General features: G+C 51.5%; 4 protein-coding genes across 6 annotated transcripts in view; 2 read left to right on the top strand and 2 right to left on the bottom strand.

The window, feature by feature from the left end:
* GRID2IP (Grid2 interacting protein) overlaps nucleotides 1-3,448 on the bottom strand; it is a 28,998-nt gene extending 25,550 nt beyond the window's left edge. Inside the window, exons 1-2 of the mRNA XM_035340088.1 lie at nucleotides 2,900-3,448; nucleotides 862-1,016 (exon numbers count right to left, since the gene is read on the bottom strand). Of these exons, the coding sequence (XP_035195979.1) occupies nucleotides 862-1,016; nucleotides 2,900-3,448 (704 nt within the window). The remainder of the gene's footprint in view (nucleotides 1-861; nucleotides 1,017-2,899) is intronic.
* A 4,083-nt stretch (nucleotides 3,449-7,531) lies between these two features.
* PGP (phosphoglycolate phosphatase) overlaps nucleotides 7,532-23,187 on the top strand; it is a 19,294-nt gene continuing 3,638 nt past the window's right edge. The window contains 1 exon segment of the mRNA XM_035340075.1: nucleotides 7,532-7,719. Coding sequence (XP_035195966.1) covers nucleotides 7,609-7,719 — 111 coding nt within the window. The 5' untranslated portion in view covers nucleotides 7,532-7,608.
* ZDHHC4 (zinc finger DHHC-type palmitoyltransferase 4) lies at nucleotides 9,205-14,390 on the top strand. 2 transcript variants are annotated; one of them, XM_035340077.1, is made up of 6 exons: nucleotides 9,205-9,307; nucleotides 10,344-10,417; nucleotides 12,048-12,226; nucleotides 12,335-12,460; nucleotides 13,211-13,455; nucleotides 13,969-14,390. In XM_035340077.1, the coding sequence occupies exons 1-6, from the start codon at nucleotides 9,230-9,232 to the stop codon at nucleotides 14,251-14,253; spliced, it is 987 nt and encodes a 328-aa protein (XP_035195968.1). In that variant the 5' UTR covers nucleotides 9,205-9,229; the 3' UTR covers nucleotides 14,254-14,390. The 2 variants fall into 2 exon arrangements, with proteins under 2 accessions (XP_035195968.1, XP_035195969.1); XM_035340078.1 differs by lacking the exon at nucleotides 9,205-9,307 and adding an exon at nucleotides 10,184-10,258.
* Nucleotides 15,483-22,972, bottom strand: E4F1 (E4F transcription factor 1). Of its 2 annotated transcripts, none has more exons than XM_035340072.1 (11): nucleotides 22,566-22,972; nucleotides 22,225-22,345; nucleotides 21,799-21,951; nucleotides 21,326-21,492; nucleotides 20,888-21,112; nucleotides 20,481-20,586; nucleotides 19,424-19,641; nucleotides 18,859-19,057; nucleotides 17,950-18,110; nucleotides 17,256-17,318; nucleotides 15,483-16,606 (listed from the first exon to the last, which is right to left on the bottom strand). In XM_035340072.1, exons 2-11 carry the CDS (start codon nucleotides 22,322-22,324, stop codon nucleotides 16,259-16,261), a joined length of 1,740 nt encoding a protein of 579 aa, XP_035195963.1. In that variant the 5' UTR covers nucleotides 22,325-22,345; nucleotides 22,566-22,972; the 3' UTR covers nucleotides 15,483-16,258. The 2 variants fall into 2 exon arrangements, with proteins under 2 accessions (XP_035195963.1, XP_035195962.1); XM_035340071.1 differs by having other exon boundaries at nucleotides 20,888-21,115; nucleotides 22,566-22,968.

The raw sequence follows: 23,187 nt of genomic DNA on the forward strand, positions 1-23,187 counted from the left end.
CAGCACCCCTGGCTCTGCCGGGCTCCCCACAGCCGGGCCACTTGGCTGGGGTCTGACCAGGGGGTGCCGAGGGCTCCTGGTGCTGGGGGCCCCATGGCAGAGCCTGGGGAGCAGGGAGCGCTGCAGGCCATGGCACCCGCCAGCTCTCCCCACCCTCCCCACAGCGGGACCGCGGCAAGCACGGTGAGACCCCAGCACGGGGCCGTTGTTATGGTAACTGTAATATCTTGCAATTCCACTGATTAAAGCAGGAATTGGGAAGCCGGGCCGGAGCGGGGCCAGATGGAGACCTGATTCCCTAATGGCCATCATCTCAGCCTGGCCGTAATCCCCACCACGTGCCCGCGCACCGGCACCAGCCCTGTCCCCATCCCGCGCCACTTGGCTGCGACAGGAGCAGCAGAACAGCTGCAGCGGCTGCACGCCCACCCACGGCTGTTCTGCAGGGGGAAAAGGGGTGCTGGGGACCCCGAGCTGAGCACTGCCAGCATGCACAGCCTGAGACCCCGCGGGCAGCGCTCGCCCCGAGGCAGCCCCAGCCCCACGCAGAGCCTCAGCCACCGGCAGCTCTCTAATTGCAGAGCCTGGTTTATTTTCTGGCCCGGCTCCTGGAAAATCACCAGCCATTCTGCACCTAATTTGAAATGACATCCAGAAAAATGAGCCACGTCCCGCGTGGCGGGTGCAGCTGGTGACTCGGTGGGCACTGCTCCCTGCAGGGATGGGGACGGCCGGGCAGCCGGGGGTGCCCCCGTCCCACGGGCAGCGAGCGCTCCTGCGCCGTGCCGCTCGTCACCGACAGGCAGACCCCCAGGGGCTAACCACCAGCGCGGCAGGACGGGGGCTCCGGGCAGCCCGTACCTGATGCTGTCCATGAGGTGCTGGTGGGACTCCTGCGTGAGCACCATGCAGAGGGAGGAGGCCAGGTACTCCACCTTGCGCTCCGCCGCGTACTGCTTCAGCACGGTGAACACCTTCTCCTTGAGCTCCGGCTGGTCCCCCAGGATGTCGTCCACCTGCAGCACAGGAGCAGGAGCAAAGGGGAAGGGGTGCTGAGCAGCAGAGAAGTTAAGTGTGGGTGCAGAGGCACACACGGCACAGAAATGGGTCTGTCTAGGGGCAGCACCCTGCTGACCAGGTGGATCAGCCTGGGGCACCCGCGGCGTGCCCGGAGAGGTGCCCACGCCTCTGGTCACACCGTGGTGCTGCCCGTAACTCTTGGAGGCTGGGGGGCTGTGGGCAGAGAGGACACAGGCGTGAGCACCGGCCATGGAACAGGCCTCGGCAGCTCCCAGGTGGGGAGGAGCAGGGGGAGGAGAGGAGCTCATTGCAGTCCCGCTGCAGAGCAAGCTGGGGGGCGATGCCCTGGGAACCCAGCGTTCCCATGGGGAGAGGCACTCGGTGAGGGAGGGGAAGGGTCGCTCCTTCCAGGCGCTTGCTCCATTCGGGAGCTGCCCGGGGGGGCTGTCGCCAGCACCACCACCCCCCCAGGCACCGGGTGCCGCTGGCTGTGTGACAGCCGCCGCGGAGCAGCCGTTTCAAGGTTACTGAATCTGGGGCGGTAGCGGCAGCTGCCTCCCCACGGACGGGTTGCACGCTTTTGTCTTTGGATCCAGCACAGAGCTGACAAAGAACGTGGTGTTTTGGTGAGCTCGATCCCAGCCCACTTCCACGGAGATCCCCCTGGGCTGGGGCTGAGGGGCTCGCTGCGGCAGGAACCGGGGCAGCGCTGCCCCCGCTTGTGCCAGCACCGTGCTCAGCGTGTCCCTGAGCGTGCAGGGGACAAAGGGAAATGACCTGAGCTGAGACCACGGGCACCTTCATCACCTCTGGTGATGGCCCCAATTCTAGTGTTTTCTGCATCACATAGAAATGAAGCTGCTTGAAACATCTGAGGCACCGAGTCCCTCCGGAAGGCTGCCTGCCATCCCGGCTGGGCTCCAGCAGCACGTGTGGCTCCGCGCCTGCTGCTGCCCCGCCTGTGGGGACACCGCGGCCCTGCGGTGGCTCTGCCCTGCAGGACGGGGCGGCAGGGCACTGCTGAGGGGTGTGCGCAGCACGGCAGGGAAAAGGTGCCTGCAGCACCATCGGTTCGCTTGCTTCACAAGTGCTCCCCTGTGATCAGCCAAGAAACGTTTCCGTGGATTAAGGCGGCCTCGCTAGAGGGAGGCAGCGTGGAACAGCCTCTCCCCCAGTCGTTAATCTCCTGTAATCAGCGGGTATCTGTTTCACACGTGGCGCTCTACCTTATGATCCAAACCTCAAGGCCTGCTTGTGAATCTTTAATTTAAAAGCTGACGGAGGGGATTCGGCTGATACCCACCAATCTCTTTATGAACGCCTTTGAACGCCTTGTTCCTTTATTAGCTTGGGATCAAAAAATACAAGCTTGGTTATTTTCATAACAGTATTTTAAAAGGCTACTTTGAAATGGAAATTAGAAAGATTACAAAACAACCACGATCAAATTAATAATTAGCAAGAGGTGATATGTTTGGTAAACTGCCCTCCAGGCAGCCTTCAGGAGCACGATGAGGATGTAATCGTGGTGACAGCTTTCCTTTTGCAAGGAAATGAGAGCTAGCGTGTCTGCAGGACAGCCCGAGAGCTGCAGGACGGCCGGGCAGGAGGAAGGGCCCACCCAACGAGCATTGCGCTCCCACGGCGCCCAGGGAGCGAGCATGTGGAAGATCTCAAAGCTCTGTGCAGCAGCCCTTTATTCTCCCAGCGATCACTGACACACGGGGAATTATTGGCCCCTTCTCTTGGGCACTGAAGCCCCAAGAGCTTCAATGGCACAGGGGTGGCACAAACCCCGGAGCACAAACCCCCAGCGCCCAGACTCGTCCAGCCCCAAGGCACGGCGGGGTGCCCGGCACCCCCGTACACCCAGCCTTACCTTTTTGCTGAACTCCCGCGCCTTCTGCTTCCTCTCCTGGCGCACAGCATCAGTGCTGGGCCCCAGGTCCCGCTGGGGCCGCAGCAGCCCCAGGCGCAGAGCGCGCCCGCCGCAGGAGGCGACCAAGGCTGCGGCGGCCGCGGGGCACCTCACGGGCACGCCGTCCACCTCCAGCACCAGGTCCCCGGGCGCGATGCCGCAGGCGGCGGCGGGCGAGCCGGGGGCCACGCTGGCCACCCGCGGGGGGCTGCCGCCCGCCAGCTGGAAGCCGAAGCGGCCGCGGGGCCCCGGGGGGAGGTCGGCGCGCTGCAGGCGGGACAGCACGCCGATGCTGGGGGGCACCGCCACGCAGCGCCGGGCTAGCGCCAGCAGCGCCGGGCGGCCCAGCGAGGCGACGGGCTGCCCCTCCAGCTCCAGCACCTCGTCGCCCGGCCGCAGGCCCGCCGCCGCCGCGCTGCTGCCCTCCTCCACCCAGAGGACGTAGCAGGGCCCGCGGCCGCCGATGGAGAAGCCGAACGCCTCCGGCCAGCCCTGGTTGGTCGCCGGCATGGCTGCAACTGCAAGAGAAAGGGGAGACGGAGCTGTGGGGCGTCTGTTCCCAGTGCTTGCTCCTGTGGATGCCGCGTTGGGCCGTGCCTCCACGCCTCGGGGGAAGAAATGCCCCCAGGGGGATGTTTTTCGTTATATTTTCCCCAAACAGCTTTCATCCTTCCAAGGCCAAAATGTCCTGTGTGCAGCATTAACCTGACAACAGCACCCTGAAATACAAAGACGAGGATCTGCAGAAGCACTTTGTTGTTAACTCATGGCTTAGGACCTGCTCTGGGTGCAGTGGGAGAGGTGTGCTCAAAGGGACATCAGCACCGCAGCCCCACGCTCCTGCAGAGCCTCTGCCGGGGCAGGAGCAGCCCAGCTGATGGCTGCAGCAGAGGAGAGCAGCGCTCCTGGGTGCCCTTTGATGCTGCTGGAGTGTGAGGGCATTCGTTGTCCGCTGACACTTGCTAAATTAATTTGCATGTGGAGTTTCACTTCATTTCATCTTAGCTGCCTGAAGATGCTTTTCCTTCCCACGTTTATTCCACCTGTGTTACTCAGCACACGTTAAGCATTTACAGAAATGAAACCCAGACTATTTTATCTGGGCAAATTATCTTAGGGGGACTCTGAAGACTCATTCCTCACTCAGAAACATTCCTCAGCAGTGCATCCTTGGTTTCGCACTCTTCAGATCGGGACTCGGAGCAACGCAGCCCAGCTGCTCCCGACAGGCAGCAGTCCCTGCCGCAGTCCCTGCCGCAGACCGGCCGCTGGTGCCAGCCCCCGGTGCCTCACCCAGCACCACTCCCTGCCCACCCAGCCCAGGTCCCCGCTCCGGCCAGCACAGCGAAGGCATCTGCACTGCTGTGTTGCTGCAGGGCTCTGGTTGGAGTGACCGAAAGCCATTTATCCGCTCCTTTGAGACCTGGGAAATCTTCTCCACATTGACCAAAATTCAGCGGTGCTGAAAATGTTGCCTTATACCCTACTGGAGGCCAACGAGACGAACGAAACGCTTCTCATGTCCTGTTTCAGCAGAGACCACACAGACAGCCTGAGAGGGGATGGGGATGGGCCGGGAACACGGCACGATCTCAGAAATCTGTGTGAACAACCCCAGCCTGCCCCGTGGTCACCAACAGCTGCTCAAGACTGCGTTACAAAGGGCACTGGGAGTGCTGTCCTCACCAGGGAGCATGAAAAAGGACCGAACACCACGCTGTGCTGCAGCTACCACTGTCCCTGCCCTCTGTCAGGATGCTGACGGTAACACCACATTCCAGCCAACAACCATCAGCACCCTCCCACCTCGCCATCCCACTGCTACAGCACTCACAGAAATCCACGGCAGCGAGCCCGGTGGGCACTTGTGGGGTGCAGCTCTGTCCCGCTAAGGGGTCTGGGCATCCTCGGGTCTCCTCCATGGCCCGCAGAAGCGCGTCCTGCCTTCCCGCAGCTCCTGCCTCCTCGCCGCCTCAGGGGACAGCCCGCAGGCTGCCAGCATGGGGGGTACAACCAGGGAGCCCCCGGGCACGGCTGCTGCACCAGGCAGCCAAAAACACATCACTCCAGCCCTGCACCCTGCCAGGTGCTCCAGGTCGAGGCCAGGCACGCAGAGAGGGCTGCCTTGCCTCTGGTTCCCCCGGTCCTTACTGACTCTGTTCCCATCGCAGGGACCCGCAGACAGACTGCGTGCCGTGCTGGCCCTGGCTGCGCCTAGTGCTGACCTGAGCCTGCAGATCGAGGGGGGATTAGGACCTGAAGGGAGGTAAAACAGATTAGAGCCCATGCAGGGAAATCCATTGCCCACAGGGGCAAATCCCAAGACGGGCTCTGCAAAGCAGCGGGGACGCAGCGCCCCGAGACCTGGCTGGCCCCGCCGCCAGAGATTTGGGTGGGAAACCAGAGACTTTGGTGGCGTGCATCTGTCCAACAACACACACCACACTGCAAGGATTTGGGGACTAGGCTAACGTCGGGGTGGCTGCTCGGGAGAGCTCCCTCCCCAGCAGGGCCACCAGCTCCTCGCAGCAGGGAGCGCTTTGCAGCCCAGCCCCGCGCTCCCACCAGCTCCCCTCAAGCTGCTGTGACTGATTTTCTCTTTTGCTTCCTCAGCACTTAGGGATCCCGGGGCTTAGCACGCTAAGAGGTTTTAGGGTATTACACGTCCTGCTGTGGCACCGGCAGGGCTGGGGATCTGCAGAGGGACGGCACATCCCATTACTGACCACACAACCCTGCCTTCCCCTGGGTGCGCAGCACAGGGCCGGAGGGGAGCAACCTGCCAGAAACCTGAGCTCCTGGGCACAGGGTGGGCAAAACCTTAAGAAGGGGAGCTGCAGGGACGTGCTCTGCGGTGCAGGATGGCCCCCTTGCCAGTGTCACTGCTGCAAGGGACCGGAGGCCCGGCCTCCCCCCGGCCTCACCAGCGTGCTGTGCTCTGCACGGCCCCCGGCCGTGGAGCTGCGTGGCGCTGGGTGGTGCGTGCTGCCGGCCCCGCTGGGCGCAGAACCACGCGCCCTGCTACAAAACGCCGGGGATCTCGGCTGCTAACTGCCCAACAGACCAAACTGCAGACACAGCTGTGATGGATGTTTTGTTTTGTTTTTATCAGCAAGTGAAGTCATTGCTTCCTTTCCCACCACTTCTAAGTGACTTGAGTACTTTAAACAATGACTAAATGTTGATCCTTGCAAGAAATTAGTTCTGGGACTGCAACCTAAGTCTGTGGGTAGCAAAAAGGTGGTTTTCTTGAAGACCAGACTTTGACTGGACGAGCCTTTTGACTGATTTTCACAGTGCTCCGACTGAACGAACCTCACCTCTTTCAGACTCGGCCTGCTGCTAGAGCCTTTGCTGCTGTTTTGTCCTGGGGCACAGCTCGGGTGGCCATGGAGCCGCACGCAGCACTGGCCCCAGGCACGGCCAGCCCTGGTTGTGCACAGACGTGGCACAGACCTCGTGTGTCCCCCGCACAAACACAGCCACACACCGAACTTGCAGGGTTGCAGCTAATGTCCCCAGCTGATAGCTGTGCCCAGAGCAGAAATGTTGCTGTTATCAGGAGGAGGAAAAAACAAAGGCTTCTCCACAGTGCCCTGCTGCAGGAACACAGTGCCCAGGCCACACACCAGCACTGCAGCGGGTCCTTGGGCTGCGCTCCGGGGCAGCTGTGCAAACGGAGGCTGCGTTCCCTCTTAGACTCTAGTTTGGTGCGCTGTTGGCTGAGAACTTACCAGGGAAAATAAAATCCCCTCCTGAAACGCCACCTCATCTTCTGCAGCCTCTCCTGCCCCAGCGAGTCATTTTCACGTCCCCAGCGCCCTGCAGGGCTTACCTGTGGTGCCCGCGGTGCGGCCGCCCGGGACGCAGAGGATCGGCTGGCAGAGTCATCCCCACCACAACGCACCGCGCAGCTTCTGGATCAGTTACCTGCGGCAGCAGCCGCCCGAGTTTCTATGGCAAGCTCTCCCCCGGCACAGTAACCCAATAGGCCACTCGTGAGCAGCAGCAGCAGCGTGCAGCCTGAGCGGGGCCAGGGGACGGTTCCAGCTCACGGGCAGCGGGCAGGGACCGGCCGGGGACTGCCGGCACCTCCCGCGGCCAGGGCACACCGGGGCACAGCTCTGGGTGCTGGGGGTTGGACTGGGTGATCTTCCAAGGTGCACTCCAGTCCCTAACGGCCTGTGACTCTGTGTGACTCTGTGTTGTTCTGTGTCACCATGTGCTGCTCTGTGTCACCATGTGCTGCCACAAACCTCCCCTACTTTGTGCAGCCCGTTCAGCACCCCGGTTCCAGGGGACGCCCCTCGGGACATATTGCCATCCCCCCCGGGACGCAGCACTCCTGCAGGAGCCGGGCCGGCTTTGCTTTAAGCCTCCCCCCGAAGCGACAAGCCCAGGGCCGCCCTGCAGCCCCTTCAGGACGCCACCGGCTCCGCCACGACGCCGCTCCGCCGCCCGGGGCCCCGCGCTGGGCCCCCGTTCCGTCACCGCCTCGGGCCGCGGCCGGGGCCAGGCCCCGGGAGGGGGCGCTCCGAGCAGCCGCGTGCGGCCCCGGCCCCGCAGCGCCCTCCGGGCCGGGCCGAGCCCCCCCCCCCGTCCGCTCCGGGGGCCGCCTCCTGCCCCCGCCCGGTGCCGGGGGCGCCGCCCCGAGGCCGGCCCGGGCCGCGATGGACTTCGCGGTGCTGCTGGCGCTGTACCTGGGCCTGCTGCTGGCCGCCGCGGCCCTGCTCGGCGGCTGCCCGGGGAGCGCGGCCGGGGCCTTGGGCGGCGCGGCGCGGGTAGGGGGCGGCCCCGGGGCCAGGCTGGGGCTCGCAGGGGGCTGCGGGGGGGGGGGGCTCTGCGGGGGGGGGGGTCACGGGGGGAACGGCTTTAAATTAAGAGGGCAGGTTTGGGTTAGATGTTAGCAGGAAATTCTGTATTCAGAGGCGGCGAGGCCCTGGCCAGGCTGCCCCGGGGAGCTGCGGGTGTCCCCGGGCCGGGTTGGGGCTGCCCGGGCTGCGGCTGGGACCAGGCGGGCTGTAAGGTCCCTGCCAGCACCAACCCTCCTAGGATTCTCGGCCTCCTCCATAAGAAGTGTATGTGCGAGGATATGTGTCTCCTACATAAAAGCTGTGGGTCTGAGTGGCGATGCGTGGCTGGGCCTGTGCTGATGAAGCTCTCAGGTGGCTGCCCACCTCTCAGATGGCTGCCCACCAGCACTGGCAGCAGCAGTCTGCTTCCTTCAGGCTGCCAAAACCCTGCCTAGGCAGCTGCTCACAGCCTGCCTGCACCCAGGGGTGGCCTCTGCGGCTGCTGCAGCACCAGGCTGGCCGCCCCCGGTCACCAGGGGTGGTAGCAGGGTGGCATATCTCGCCGTGCCAAAAGCGTGTTGTCCCGCTGTGCTAAAATCACATTTTCCTGCTGTGCTAAAATCCCTTTGTTCGATGACAGCCTCGCACTTCACCTGTGAGATGTGCCCCAGCTTGTGGTACTTGCTGCTCCCATTAAAGGGAGCAAGTTCTGGGGAGGTGCTGAGAATTAAGACAGGGAGAGAATTATAACTGCTGATAAAAATGTTTTAGGGAAAGCTTTTTAAGGTGGGTCTGTAATAACGTTGCAGGCTGTTGTTTCCTAAGAAAGTGACGGAATTAGGATCTTTAGAAGAGGATTCAGAGTTTGTGTTCTGTTGTAAAAGCAGGGAATGAATTGACAAGGCACTAGCTTATTTATTTCTCTGTCAATTGGGCCGTGTTGGAATGGGGAAAAAAAGGCATAGCAATCTTGCCAGGGAAAGGATAAAGCAATTACTTAAGTTGTAAATAATATTTAGTGCTGCTTATGAGAGTCTAAACAGACATTGATTTTTGTTCCTAGTGTTACAATTCTGTTTCATAGACACTCAGATCACCGTGCAGAGAAATTTATTATGTTGCCACATTCCTTAATAGGTACTTCTGAGAAACCTGTAGCAATCAGCAGCTAAAATGCTGCTGTATTTTAACATCCCTTTTAGGAGAAATGCAACTGATACTCGTATGCATGAAATAAATATAGGTAGTCCTAAATAGTTTCTGTAGACACTGTATTTTAAATTAATTTCTGTCTGTAATTAATTAGGTGTATAAATCTTGGAGTGGATTGAAATTGTTTGACTGCACTCCTTGAAGACCCTTTAAAGTATTCATCGTGAGCAATAGAAATGAGCACTTGCAGACAGCACAGCTGTTTTTAGCTCTGTGGCAACTCATCTTCCACCCCTGAGTCTTTTCCAAGCTGCCAGCGGTTCAGCTGCACAGGCTGGTTTTATTCATGACACAGGTCTCGTTCCCTCACACCTCTGTTATCACCGCAAGCACAAATCGTATTGTAAGAGCTTTTTTCTTTGATGTAAGAAATGTCTGAAATGCAAGGGGTGGGTGTTCTGCAAGTGGGCGAATGATGGGTGTTTCAGGCTATCAATGCAGCGTTGGGCTGTAATGAACACACAGTTCATTTAAATCTGGATTTTGCCATTGTGTGATAGGTTCCCTTTCTGTCTAGTTGCCTAATGCGCCTCCTGTTGCAGTATTCAGTCTCTCTTTAAAAAGGCTTGTAACTTGAACTGCTGATAAGAGGCATACCAGTTAAAAGAAAAATATTTGACATCTTTCAACTCCACATATGTTTTTTGCCTTCTGGTCTTTCACATCTAAGATAAAAAGCTCTGACTGCGTATTTTCTTTCCGCGTCTGCTAGAAATAGGCTCAGCTGCTCTATTTCTTCCACCGCTGATGGAGCAGCGTGTTGCTATAGAGATCTGTCATCTCCTGCACAGCAGAGCCAAACAGCCCCAGTCACAGCCTGTTGTGGAGGATGTCTCTAGATGAAGACAGGCAGTTTTATTCTTCATCGTGTCTGGCCGGTTTTGAAACGGCACTCAGACAGACATGCAGCTATCAGACTGAATCGTGGCTGTAGTTGAAGAAGCTGGGGCTGGGGGTTTTGCTTTGTGTTTTTTTTTTTCTATTTGTTTTTTTTCTGGAGGATAGCTGGCTTTATCTCTTTGCTTATCTCTGCTTACATCTGTCGGATGTCCTGGTGAAGCATGTTGTAGTTGAGAAATTGCTCAGTTCTATCCCCTGCGCAGCCACTGACCCAGTCTCTAACCCGATAAAAGCTCCTTATAACTTTCACACATTAACCCAGATAAATGCGTGCCTGCTGGGCGTCAGGAATAGGGAACCTCGCTCCCCTTTTGAAAACCCCAACAACTGCTTGCCTGTGTTCTTAGGAGCTCAAATGCCCCTGAAGATGAGCTTCCTCCCTGGTGATACGGGTTCAGGGATGTATAAGCGGGGGGTGAGGTGACTTACATTTTTGTTTGAACTGTGCCCGTGGCAGAAGTGATGTGCAGTGCTGGTAACAGTGTTTTCATTTGCCTCAGGTATTGTCATTGGTAATCCCCACACGGCTCCAGAGGGCGACACAGAAGGTGCTTCACAGGCTCTTCCACACACGGTAATGCATGCTTATTTTATGCATTTGACATTATTTTTGCTAATGTTTCTGATTATTATTGATGATCTCCTGCCCCTGCTGCCACCGGAGCTTTCGGTGTTATCCTCAGATACTCCATCTTCATTAGGGATGCCTGCTGGGGATTAGAGTTCCCCTAAGGCTTGCCATACTGTTGTCTTTCTGTTCGTTCTGTCGAGAAGATGGGACTCCGAAATACGTGAACATATTTGACAAATAACGTGGCTCAGGAGTTTCCACTACACCAGATGCTGGTCACCCTGGTGGGAAGCTGCATCCACAGGAGAATTACAAAACAAACGCCCTGGCAGCTGTGGAGTGAGCGTAGGCAGAGCTGGTGATCCCCACTCCCCCTCAAATCCCATTACTCCAGCAGCCTGGACGTGCAGGTGGCTCAAGGGGAAGCTGCACGGCTGCCAGCGTGCAGCCTGCTGTGTTAAGCTGAATTTTGCAGTGTCCTGTAAAATGGGGTGCTTTAAGATCTATTTCAGGAACTACTCAAATACCCTTCCCCTGGGGGTGGCACCTCCAGTTTGCCAGGCACTCAAGGGGCGTCTGCAGCTGTCGATTGCACACTGCTGTTGTTCGTCGCCTGCTGTGCAGATTTTCTGGTGTTGGTTAACACAGCCCAAGAGAGTGGTTTCACTGTCAAATGTGCAGGCAGCAACAGAGCAATTATCTGATGAGCCTGGTGTAGCTGTCACTGCTAGCTTACACGGCGTGCTAAGGCACCTGGATCCTTCAAGCATGCCCTCCTGCTGCGTCACCTCATTCACCGAGAGACTTTTCATCTCACGCAGAGGTGCAGCGAGGTGCGGCACTTGAGGGAGCCTGCTCGCAGCCCTGCAGCTGAGAGATCACCGGGATCTCATTGGATTGCAGACAGCAACGGTGTAGGAGAGAGCAGGAGAGGAGAGCTCGTCACGCTGTAGGAAGATACCTCTTAATAGTTATTTCAAACTGGTGATAGAAGTCCAGCAAACGGGTGTGTCATGCAAAGAGCTGCAGCAAGCCAAAGTCGCTCTCCTAACATCGGTCTGGCAGGCTGCTGGAAGCTGCGGGGCAGCTGATGCACCCCAAGGCAGCCTGCATGCCAGGCAGCTGTGCGGCTTGCCTCGCAGAAGCTGTAGTCTGCCGGCAGGCTGGAAGCAGCATCCACCACGGATAACCTTCTGCCACGCTTTCTTTTAGAACAGCTGCTTACTGCTCTCCTGAATTTTACAGTTTTTTTAATTTGCCTTTTACTGGGGTTTTTCTTTGCTTTCAGAGCAGCATGTAGCAAATGTCTTTTGGTAGAATGTTTTGTAGCCTATTGCTGTGGCATATTTTGGCAGCACACAGGGACTGTGAGACTGTACTTGACTCTGACAGAAAAAAATCCAGAGGACGTGCTAATAATGGAAGTGAATTTAGCTGGTGTTTTTAAAGGAGTTCTTGTGCAAAGAAGGGGAGTCATTGGGTGAGAGAGAACACTTAATATGCAGTCCGTGTTGGCCTAAAAACCTAAAAGAGATCCCCTTGCATTTGGAAAGCCTGTGCTGATCACCTGAGCGCGCTTGGTCCGTTAATCGGGATGCTGAGCATTGAACAGACGGTCCCCTTTCTGTTGCAGAAGCCATTTGTTCGCTGTCCTGCACGTAGCCTTGCAGGCGGCAGTCTATGCTGAATACACGTGGGAAGTGTTTGCTTACTGCTGGGAGCTGGAGTTCCACCTCCTCCTTCTGCTCCTGCCCTACCTGCTGCTGGCTGGGAACATCGGCTGCTTCGTTCTCTGCTCCCGTGCCGATCCCGGTAAGCTCATGCCGGTTGCGGGCTGTGGCTGTTTGAAAGTGGAACCTAAAAAATGTTGCAAACACCAATACTTTTACTATTTACTCTTTTTTTTTTTTTTTCCCACAGGTATAATAACAAAATCAAATCATGCATCGCTGAGGAAGATTTATGCATATGACGGTGCGTTATTTCAGAAAGGCATCCTGTGCCCTACGTGCGACGTGGAGAAGCCAGCCAGATCCAAACACTGCCGTAAGAACATTAACTTGCTTGGCAAGCATAATAACACACTCCCAAATTAGTTCTTGATCAATAACTGCAATTCACACTACATCTGTTGTTACCCAGCTCAATACACATAGGATTTGCTTCATTTTTAGCAGGGTCCCAGGTCACAGCTGCCCTTTGCCCATTCATGGAACTATTTTGCCGTTAATTATTCTCACAGAAATTACCCGTTCTGAGGGTGTTGTTTTGGATCAGGGATAGGCAAGCATTTGAATACCCAGAGGTGAAATAAACATCATTGCCTGCCAAGAGCTGAGCTCAGGATTTTGTGTTTCTCTTGCAGAATTTGCTGTTATCATCACCACTTAAAATAAAGCAGGGAGATACAATCTCTGACTTTCACAGTATTGTCAGAGGAGCCAAAGTCACAGAATCATGGAATGGTTTGGGTTGGAAGGGACCCTAAAGATCATCTAATTTCAACCCCCTGCCATGGCCAGGGACACCTTCCACTAGACCAGGTTGCTCAGAGCCTCATCCAACCTGGCTCTAGGCTTGGTTGGTGATCAAAAGAAGAAATGAGGTACAAGTGTTTGTTTTTAATGTTTATTTCAGGGTATGGTGTTGAAATTCACTGATTTGCTTAAAACGTTATCACCTAAATCATGACCATCATTTTTTCTTGGATGAATAGCTATTCTAAACTGTGTAAAAATGGAATTGATTACTTAAAAGCCAACTAACCGAGCTGTCTTGTCACTCTCTTTTGGTCAGGTTTTTGCAATATCTGCGTACACCGTTTTGACCACCACTGTGTGTGGGTCAACAACTGCATTGGTGCCTTCAACGCAAGGTATTTCTTCTTCTACCTCTTCACGCTGACCGTTACGGCTGCAGCCATCGCGATCATCACAGTAGCGTTTCTCATCCAAGTGGTGCTGCTGTCAAATATGATGCACGGGAGTTACATTGATGACCAAGGACAAGAGCAGGCTGTTGAGATTCTCTTTCTCATTCAGGTAAGCTGCTCCTCGCTGGGCCATTAGCCTACCTGGAATTTAGATTCCCCAGTGCTGGAATTTAACAAAGAGCTGCTTGAACTGCATCGTGTCACCAAAACCTGAAGTTGTACCAGATTGTGACCTCTTCGTCTGGCAGGTTTGACCTGCGTCTGCACTGATGATTTTTTTAATAAAATAACAAAGAACCCTCCAGTACAAAAATACAAACATTCAGAAATAAATGGATTTAGAAGTTGCCCCCCATTATTAGCAAGCTTTGCAAGGAAATAAATTTCTGGAAATCCGCATGCTTTACTCAAAGATTCAATTTAGAATGGAGCGTTGCTGAGCTCGAAGGAGGATGGGGCTATGACCTTGTTTCTGGGGCTGTGCTTACGTGTATAGACAAGCATTTCTAGATAGAAATTAGATCTAGGTAGAAATTTCTAGATGTTGCATTGGCTCTTAGGCTGTGTGATTTAGTACTCTACTCCAACTTTGTAACCACGTTATTATTTTCTTTCCTTGCAGCACCTTTTCTTGACTTTTCCCAGGATTGTCTTCATGCTTGGGTTTGTTACTCTTCTCACACTTCTGCTGGGTGCGTACTGCTGTTTCAATCTATACCTGGCCTTAACCAACCAAACTTCCAATGAGTGGCATAAATCCAGAAGATCTGGGTGTTCCCACCATGAAACATTGCAGCCTTGTGACAGACGAGTTGTTTACAAAAATATTTATTCTAAAGGAGTCTGGATGAACTTAAAGGAAATCTTTAAGCCTCCCACAGTGCTGGAAAAAGAGAAGAAAACATGAAACTACTACCCCTTTGATTAGGCTTTTCTTTTTTATTTTTATTTTGTTTTTAACTTTTTCTAAGACTCTGATTCAGCAGCGTGTTTTGATATCACAGGCAACTTTTGTAAAAAAAAAAAAAAAAGGTTATTGTATTTTGATTAATTAGAAACTTTGTTTTCATAAAGGCAATGAATCTTCAAAAAAAATACAGTGTTTGCACGTTTGTCTGCAACACTGCTCATACCAGCTGTTAAAGCGACGTGTTAGTCTTTTCAGACACAAGCACAGTCCCGAAGCTGCTGTACTAGAGGTAGGTTTGGCTAAGGTATGCACACGCGTATGCAAGGGTCTTCAAAAATGCTACCATTCCTGGTCGTATGCTGCCTAATACACGCCACTGCATAAACCGCGTTCCTAAATTACTTTGGTACATCTTAATTATGTCTTCCTGCAGGAGGCTTTACAGCAATGCAGTGAGGACGTAGATGCGGAACATCATAGAAAGATGCATCGTTTGTTGACTATTCACATTTTGTTTGCCCTGTAGGAAGGTAGAACGGTGCAGTCGGCTGCGAGTTGCTGATTAACAGTGCTTCTGCAGAGCACGACTCAGGACACCTGACTTGGTGAGATTTTATAGAGGGACCAATAACGAACTTGCTGGCATGAAGAAGTGAGTTTGGTCCAGCAGACCGCAGTGAACGCCTTTACTTGGCAAATGTTTAACGCGTTACTATTAACAACACGTAGAATGAGGGAGAGACCTGACCCTGCCGCAGGAATTTCTTTGTGGTTTGGGCATTTTGCTGCAGGGGAAGTAAAAGCTGTTGAGGCTGTTTCTAAGGCTGCTCACCTGCATTCACACAGCAGGCACCTTTAAAAGCAGGGCAGTAACGTGGCCTTCAGCTTTGGCTCAGGGATGTTTTGGGTGAGCTCTGAAAGGCACTTCAGCAGTGTCCTTCAAGAAAATGCCACGCCTTAATGATCAAAGACAGAAGTAAATTTACAGCTATGCAAGTGGCCTTCTGAAATCCCTCTAACTGGAATGTTAACTATAGATCACTTCAGAGACCTCCACCAGCACAGATGTACTGGCTGCTTTAAGAGATCTGTGTCTCAGGGGAAGGCCGTTTCTGGCTCACCCAACGATGAGGGTTTCTTAATCGCAATATTAAGTGGCCCTGTTCTTTTCTCCTTCCAGAAATTCTTCTGTTTGAGTGACAATAGAGCAGAAATTGGAAAAAATTAGTAAGAACTTTAAATAACTTTATTTTTAGAAATGTATTTACATGCCAAATCTGTACAATATGCAATTAAAAATCCATATATGATTTTAAAAAAATCATGTACATTATGGCTTTACACACCAACAGACTAGCTCCCAGAGTAGCCTGTTTGGCTTTGCAAGGGTACAATGATGCATTCTTTCATAGACCAGTACATAAGGCTACTCGTCCAGAATACAAAATAAAATAATTAAAAAATAAAATAAAATACTGCAGTACCATGCCTTAGGAGAAGTAAAGTAGTGAGGTTAAAGGCATGAAAGTGTCTGACTGGTAGTAAATGCACACCAGAACTCCTTAGGTTTGGTATTCCTGTTTTGTTTTAAATGCATATGATTAATTTAAGTAGTCTCTTACGAGACCCTATTTACTTGTTTCACTTTCTGAATCTTTTTAAATTTAAACACCAGAACACTACTGTCCTGTGGTCAGAGGTAAATGCTTTGCAAAGGCTCTTCCTTTATTTGAGGCAGCTGTACAAAACACTGAGACCATCAAACGTGGCATATCGGTCACCTCCACAGTATTCCCACGCAGAGGTTTTTAACTGCTAATCTCCATTTTAAACAGAAAATAGCTGAGGCCTGTACCATCCTGTTAAGCCACTTACCTATAGAGGCATTCTCTCCCTTGCCCTCTGAACAACTGTAATGGCAAACTTAGAACTGATCAAATTCCCCAACCTGGAGAAAAATATTAAGTGTTACATTAACATGTCAGTAGCTGCACGTTGATGATTACACAATCACAGTCTGGACTTCCACCTCCCCCTCCTGGGAGGCAATCACAAACTCTCCTGCGTGTTCCATTATTTCAATGTCCTCTGATGCCACCATGGTCACTGTCGCTTCTTCTGTCTCGATGCTACCCTCTGTAGTCAGCACTGCTCCTTCTCCGATGGCAGAAGCCAGCGTCATAGCCACCTGCTCTGTGAGGCTTTCAGGGGTCGCAATGGTGATGGTGTCTGCAGCATCCGTGCTTACTTCGGAGTTTTCTGCCACGGTGACATTCTGCACAATGATCTGGTGACCAGAGTTTGCTTGATTTACTATTTGCTGCACAACCTTCATAATGTGGCTGTCGACCTACACGATGAGAAAAGAGGCCCAGTTATTTCTTGCTGTGTTGCATTCTGTTAGAAGAACAGACAATTATAACCTCAACTACTGCGCGATGAGTAGCGGCGCAGTACTACAAGCAGCATCTAGTTCCAGTTTCCTCCAGCCGTTCACTGAAGTTCTCATCAACCCAAGAACAGCAGACCCTCAGAACAAGTTGCACCTCATGTCACTGAAGACTTTGGCCAGCAGGGTACTTTCTACAGCAAGTCAGATTACTGTCCATAGCGAAACCGTACCGACGCATGCTCAGTCATTCAGACTGGCTGACTACAACCAAAGAGCTGCAACAACCACTGTTTCTAGCATTCCCAAATTCCTTAGGAGGATCACTTCCCAAAGGCTGAAGTGTTTTTGTACAATTCTACGTAGCCAGCAGCTATGTTCTCATGTGTTAAGCCCTCCAAGTTCCTAGCCACCATCCCTCACAGGACAGAGAGTTAGAGCTTTGGTCAAACCCAGTATGACCACTACTGTGTTTTTGTACAGACAGAGCTGCACAACTGCAGTGGTAGGTAAATAAATTACTTGAAGTTGGGCTCATTTAGCATGACTTTCAGACACTAAAAGTAATTCATTTCACCTACAGAAAGAACAGTTTAAATGGCTGCTTTACCTCATGTCTTGTTCCCTCTATGATTTCCGTAGCTTCACTGGTCTCCATGTCTTCAGTAGCAGTCTTGAAAGACAAAATACAATGATTCCCTTTTTAGATTATTATGAAAAATCTTCTATTTCTGAGATACAAGACACTAAGATCTTTTATAAAAGTCTTCCTGTTTCTCCTCCATGATGCAGTAACTACTCTAAAGACAACAACTTAAACTTTTCTCTAAACCCCACTATGAAGAGCTACTTCAGAGTAATGCAAAGTGCTGACAACAACCGGATGAGAACATCCTCTTTCAGCAGGACTCTGCCAACGGGCAGATTTTTTCTCCTGCGAGTAGCAGCCGCAATGTTTACTGTGGCAGCACTAAAGGCACTCAATAATGGACTGTTGTTCTGCACAGATGAGGGCTAGCTCCTTGTCAGAAAGAGGAAGAAAGCAAAATGCACCATTCGTTGCTTTGGGCAGCCGGAGACAGTTAAAAATTGTTTATTTCAGACAAAATAAGCTATCTAGAAATGGAATAAAAGGGTAAATAAAAGTTGAGGGTAAGCTGAAGCACGTGTGAGGACAAAAGTCCTGAGCAGTCAGAAGTTCTCCGCCTCAGCCTTCTGATTAACTACAGACAGTCTTACCCACGTTCTCAATTCTGTGCCATCGTTACATGCCGGACAACAAGGTGTTCTGCCCCATTTCTTACCTCAATAATGTATTCCTGAGTGTCTGCCACCACTGAAGAAAACTCGACCAGAACAGTATGAGGATCCTCAGAGATGACTGTTGCAGCTAAATTATCAGCCGACTGACTTTCCTCGGACACCATCACTTCCTCCACCTCTTTCAAAGCCAGGAGGCAGCCACCTGAATGGTATTCCAAAAATGATGGAAAACACACATCATTTTCCAGAACCAACTCAAATACTGGAGTATCTGGCAAGTACTCTGCAGCACTAGTGAGACCCCTTTAAAAGGATACCACTGAGAAATGGCCAGCAATCAGCGTGCTCTAATCCTACCAAGCCAAATACGGACCTAGAAGAGGCCTCTGCCACATCAGGCAACAGCCCTGAGCAGAGCTGCTGTCCAGCGCAATGTGAAGAAATACACAACTAAATCCAGATGCGTAAAATCGTACAGGATTTCAAAAGCCTGATGTAAAGAATAAACAATAGATGTAAAACTTTTGGCATGGTTCAGGCAGTTATCTTTTCTGCTTACTCACTGCCTTTCAGTATCTACCCAGGAAACTCTTGTAAGGATAACACAGGTTCACAGACAGTCTCAGTGCGTCATCATCACTGCCTACAGAAGTTTGAAAATCCACACTTAGGAGGCAAAGGAGCAACAGCGGCCATTTATTTGGCCTAAATAAAGTACCAAGCAACACAGATCAAAACATATAAATCAATAAATCCCCGCATCCCCTCTTTTGATGCGAGAGATGCAGATAAGCAAATGGCCTTGGATGAAGGTCATTAGAACCACCCCAAACATTTCACACCACCCTGAAAACTCAGGATCATTCAGCCAAAATGCAGCCTGTCCAAACCAGATCCCAGACCCCAGACATCCGCCCCCACGGCAGCACAGACGAGCTTTGCCATCTCACCTTTGGTCTTTAAGTGCCTGTTGAGAGTACCGTGCTCTGCAAACCCTCGCCCGCACTTGTAGCACTTGAAAGGCTTCTCCCCTGTGTGATGGCGGATGTGGCGGACCAGCGAGCCCTTTTCCCGAAAACCCCGACTGCAGTACTGACACACGTAAGGCTTGTCCTCTAAGTGCGTACGGAAGTGAACTTGCTGGGCGTTCTGTACAGAGAGACGTAAGAGAAGCTCAGCGACAAGCGCAAGCAAGCAGTATGTTAGCTTCCAACGTAAGAGTCAGCATCTTTGAGGACTTGTTCTTATCAAAGACATACCAAAGACGATTGCATTACTACCACATAAAATTTTCATACACAAAGGAACAGTTTCCTTATAAACGCGAAGGTTTTATTAACACTGTCCCTCCTTTCCACACTAACAAAAAGCATTTTCTGTTCTTGTAGGTGAGAACCTACAAGAGGCAGGTGCGCTGGCATTTGTTCATTCAGTAGTGAAGCCTCCTGGCTTCTCCCAAACCCTTGCTCTGGAACGGGAACTTTGAAGGCAACCCTGCTGTGCGGTTAGACACACCTTTGTCTTGTACCGCTTGCCACACTTTGGACAGGAATACGGTCGCTCGTCAGAATGCACCCTTCGATGCCCCTTCACGTGCGCGATGGTCTTGTAGAGCTTGCCGCACTCGCCACAGCGGAAGCGCCGTTCATTCACGTGCACTTCTTGGTGCTTTTTTAGCAGATAACCCTTTGTGAACTCTTTGCCACACTCCTCGCACTTGAAAGGCTTGTAATCTAGAGAGAGAGCACATGGCGGATACAGGACGACCAGGAGCAGCAAAGCAGGAAAATCCTGCAATCGTTACCGCACCCCAGTGGCATTGCTACATCAGCAGTGGAACTGGCATGCCCTGCCACTGCCCAGTAAGGAAACCTGGCAGTTTTACCCACCAGCAGCAGTTACCATTATCTGGCTAATGAGAGCGGTGCAGCTACTCACTTGTGCCTTACAAGAAGCACCACTTGTCTTGGGCCAGTTCGTGGTGCTGCCATCTGTAATGATCGTGGCTGATGGCTAAAACAGATCACAGAAGCCCTTCTCTGAACGCAAGCCAAAGGCAGGAAAAGGCCATCACGCTGCTGACTGCACTACCCTCCTCTGCACTTCAGCCTTTCCAGAAAAGTATCTAGTACTGCCATAACAAATTTCTTACAAAAATTTTAATCCAGAAAAGAAGCAAAGCAGTATTTTCAATGCAGAGCATGGGCTTTGTCTCATTCATAAGTGAATTTCACCCAAATGTTGATCTTAGGGCCTTTGTTGTCTTTCAAGGAAGCCTTTCAACACATATCACCTCACTACTCTTTCAATTGGCCCCTGCACAACACTCTACTTCTGAGGATGCAACGCAGGTCCTGAAACGCGGAGCCTTTTTGAATTTCTTTTACACTATTCTGGAACTTCACAAAAGTCAACTGCTCCAACCTTAGCATGCAAATATCAAAAGCATCAACTGAATTTGCATGGCTGAAAGCCACATAAAGACAAGGAACATGAGACAACACAAACTATGTTCAAGAACACGGTAAGATACAGTGCGTTTTAGACAACAGCATGCACAGCAGAGCCTTACCTAAATGGCCTTTGACGTGTGTTTCGAGGGACGTAGCTTCACTGAAGGCTTCATTACAGTGAGGGCAAACGTAACTCTTGTACCCGTTTGTTCTTTCTGCATCTGTCTATTGGAAAGAAAACGGTAGAGCATATATGGGGTTTGTACTGGTACGTACAGCAGCGTTGCTAACTCAGTTCCCAATTAAATAGCCCAGCTTTGAGAAAGATGTACATGTTAACAGGAGAGAGCATGCACTAACATACACACTTGGAACGAGCACAAAAACATGCTATAAAATTGGCACAAAGACACAGGGGCAGGAAGACCTGCACAGGGGACAATGTGCAGGGTGATCAGGCTAACGCTACTGTCCACAACCAAGCGTGGGAACAGACTGAGAATCTGTTTAGGAAGTACAAACGTACTGACTCCGCTTGTTCTATTTCAACACACTGTTCCCCACAGGGCTCCTCTTCTGCTTCCACCACTTCGTTTTCTAGTTCTTCTGCAGCCGGTACAGCAGGCTCGTCTGCCTTCTGCATTTCTTCCACAGCAACTCTCTCTATCACAATGCCAGAATTCCTCATGGCCTGCCTCAGCAGATTCTCGCTGTTTGGTTCCCCCTCACACGGAAGCTCCTCGGGATGTGGCTGCTGAAGGAATAAATACCCCAACAATTGCTACAGCAAATACACAGGCTTTTAATTTTTTTTCCCCACAGCAATATTGGTACAACAGTAATTATTACCAAGGTGACTAACGCCAGGATATTGGGCACCTAAGGAAATTTCATAAGGTAAAATACTTCAAAATACTTCTTTGCATAAAACATACGATGGATATTCAAGACCAATTACACTCACATCTTGGTCCAGAGATTTCTCATCGACAACAGGAAGCTCCTGCATTTGGACATGGACTTCATGAAGAACGTTGCCTTTCGCATCTGTCACTAGATGAATCACGGGTGAGGTCTCAATGGATTCACTCGCCATTGATGAAACGGTGTCTGCGTTTGAACTGCAGGAACCTTCAAGAACAGCAGCAGAATGAATCACCTGGTACGCTGCCAATCCCTCTAAACGTGTCTTAGAACACAAGGTGCCTGTTAAACCACCGGTGTACCAGATCCTCAAGCATTCTTACAGGTGGTGCCTGGCTACAGGCACTTTGGGTTAAGAGCTTAGATCGATATAAAAGTCCTTTTTCCCATGAAAAGGTATGAACTGAATACCACAGCAATGTTTTTCTTAAATGAGAAAGAATTGACAGCTTGAGTACCAGGAGCACGCTTGGTTTGATCAGACACACGACAGATATTTACAGCATCACTGACCTGCAGGCAAGTCATCTTTATTGACGACTATTTCTTTGTTCATGTTGAAGCGAATTTTTTCGGTGCAAGGCGTCAGAGATTTCAGGTGCCGAGTCAAAGCTCCTGATTCCCGGAAGCTTTTTCCACATTTCTTGCATTTGTAAGGTCTTTCATCTGGGAATAAGAATCAAAATAACCGTGTTCAACTACCCACTGCCAGTTAGGAAAGTTCTGTGCGATAGCCTTAGAGAAGAAGGCATTCAGCTCCTCACAGCAAGCAGATTATGCCTATCCCAAAACCACACGCTGCCTCCCAGCACCCCAGACATCACAGAGCTCAAGAGCTCAGCAGAAGATGGGAAGCGGCAATAAATTCTGCTCTGAAGTATGCTGGATAACGACACACGGTGCACTCCAGCACTGAGGAACAAGTTGGAGTACTCTTACCAGTGTGGCGCCGATGGTGTCGAATCAGAGACCCCTTTGTCCGAAAGGAAGTTCCACAGAGTTTACATTCATAGTCCTTCCTGCTGCTATGAGTGATCATGTGAGCTTTGAGGATGCTTGCCTAGGGTGGGAAGTGCATTTTAAAAGACATTTCAAATGGTCAAGGATGTTACATTTCAACTACACGCTTTTATCAAGAAAAAAAAGTTCCTTTTCAAACGTAAAGTTCTAATTTCAAAGTATAGCATGCAGGAGAAAAGCACGTTGTTATCTTGGGACATCTCAGCGCAACAGCTAGCCTAAATATTGTACTAATCTAACAGAGTGGAAGTCATACTCACTGTTTTAAATGTCTTCTGGCATAATTCACACACATACCGCCCTTCCTTGTTAACCAGGAGCTTAACCTTTATCAGTTCTGTGGAAATATCCTGCTCCTGATCATCAGGGTTGCTTTGCTCTTCAGCGACTTCCCCATCAACGTCACCATTTGGGTTTTCAAAAACGTGGTCTCCAGCAACAATGACTTCTTTTATGTGCCCACTACCTGGGAACAGGACACAAAGACAGCTGTGCTCTTTACAAAAGATGGCTTTGTGTGACTAGATCCATTTACTCCTTCAGCATTTCAAGCAGTAGGAAGGAGAAATGGGTGCTTTAACCCCGGAACACCAGTCTTTGTAAAGTTCTGGTTATTATAACGTTAATAATAAAATGAGCATTTCTGCAATGGAAGTTTAAATATAGTTTGTATCATCACAAAGCTGCTCTAGGGATGCCTCTTCACAGTAGTGCCCAGTCCCTGGCAGATAGCACAGAAACGTCTTTACCCAACCACAACGCAGATCAAGCAGAAGAGGACACCGGACAAGTGAACAAGCTCCTGACAGCAGGGATGTAAAGGTAAGCGCGCCGCGAAGCTCACCTACTGTCTGAAGCTCACCTACTGTCTGAAGCTCACCT

The sequence above is a fragment of the Oxyura jamaicensis genome, chromosome 14 (genome assembly GCF_011077185.1).
Source record: "Oxyura jamaicensis isolate SHBP4307 breed ruddy duck chromosome 14, BPBGC_Ojam_1.0, whole genome shotgun sequence".
Taxonomy (NCBI): domain Eukaryota; kingdom Metazoa; phylum Chordata; class Aves; order Anseriformes; family Anatidae; genus Oxyura; species Oxyura jamaicensis.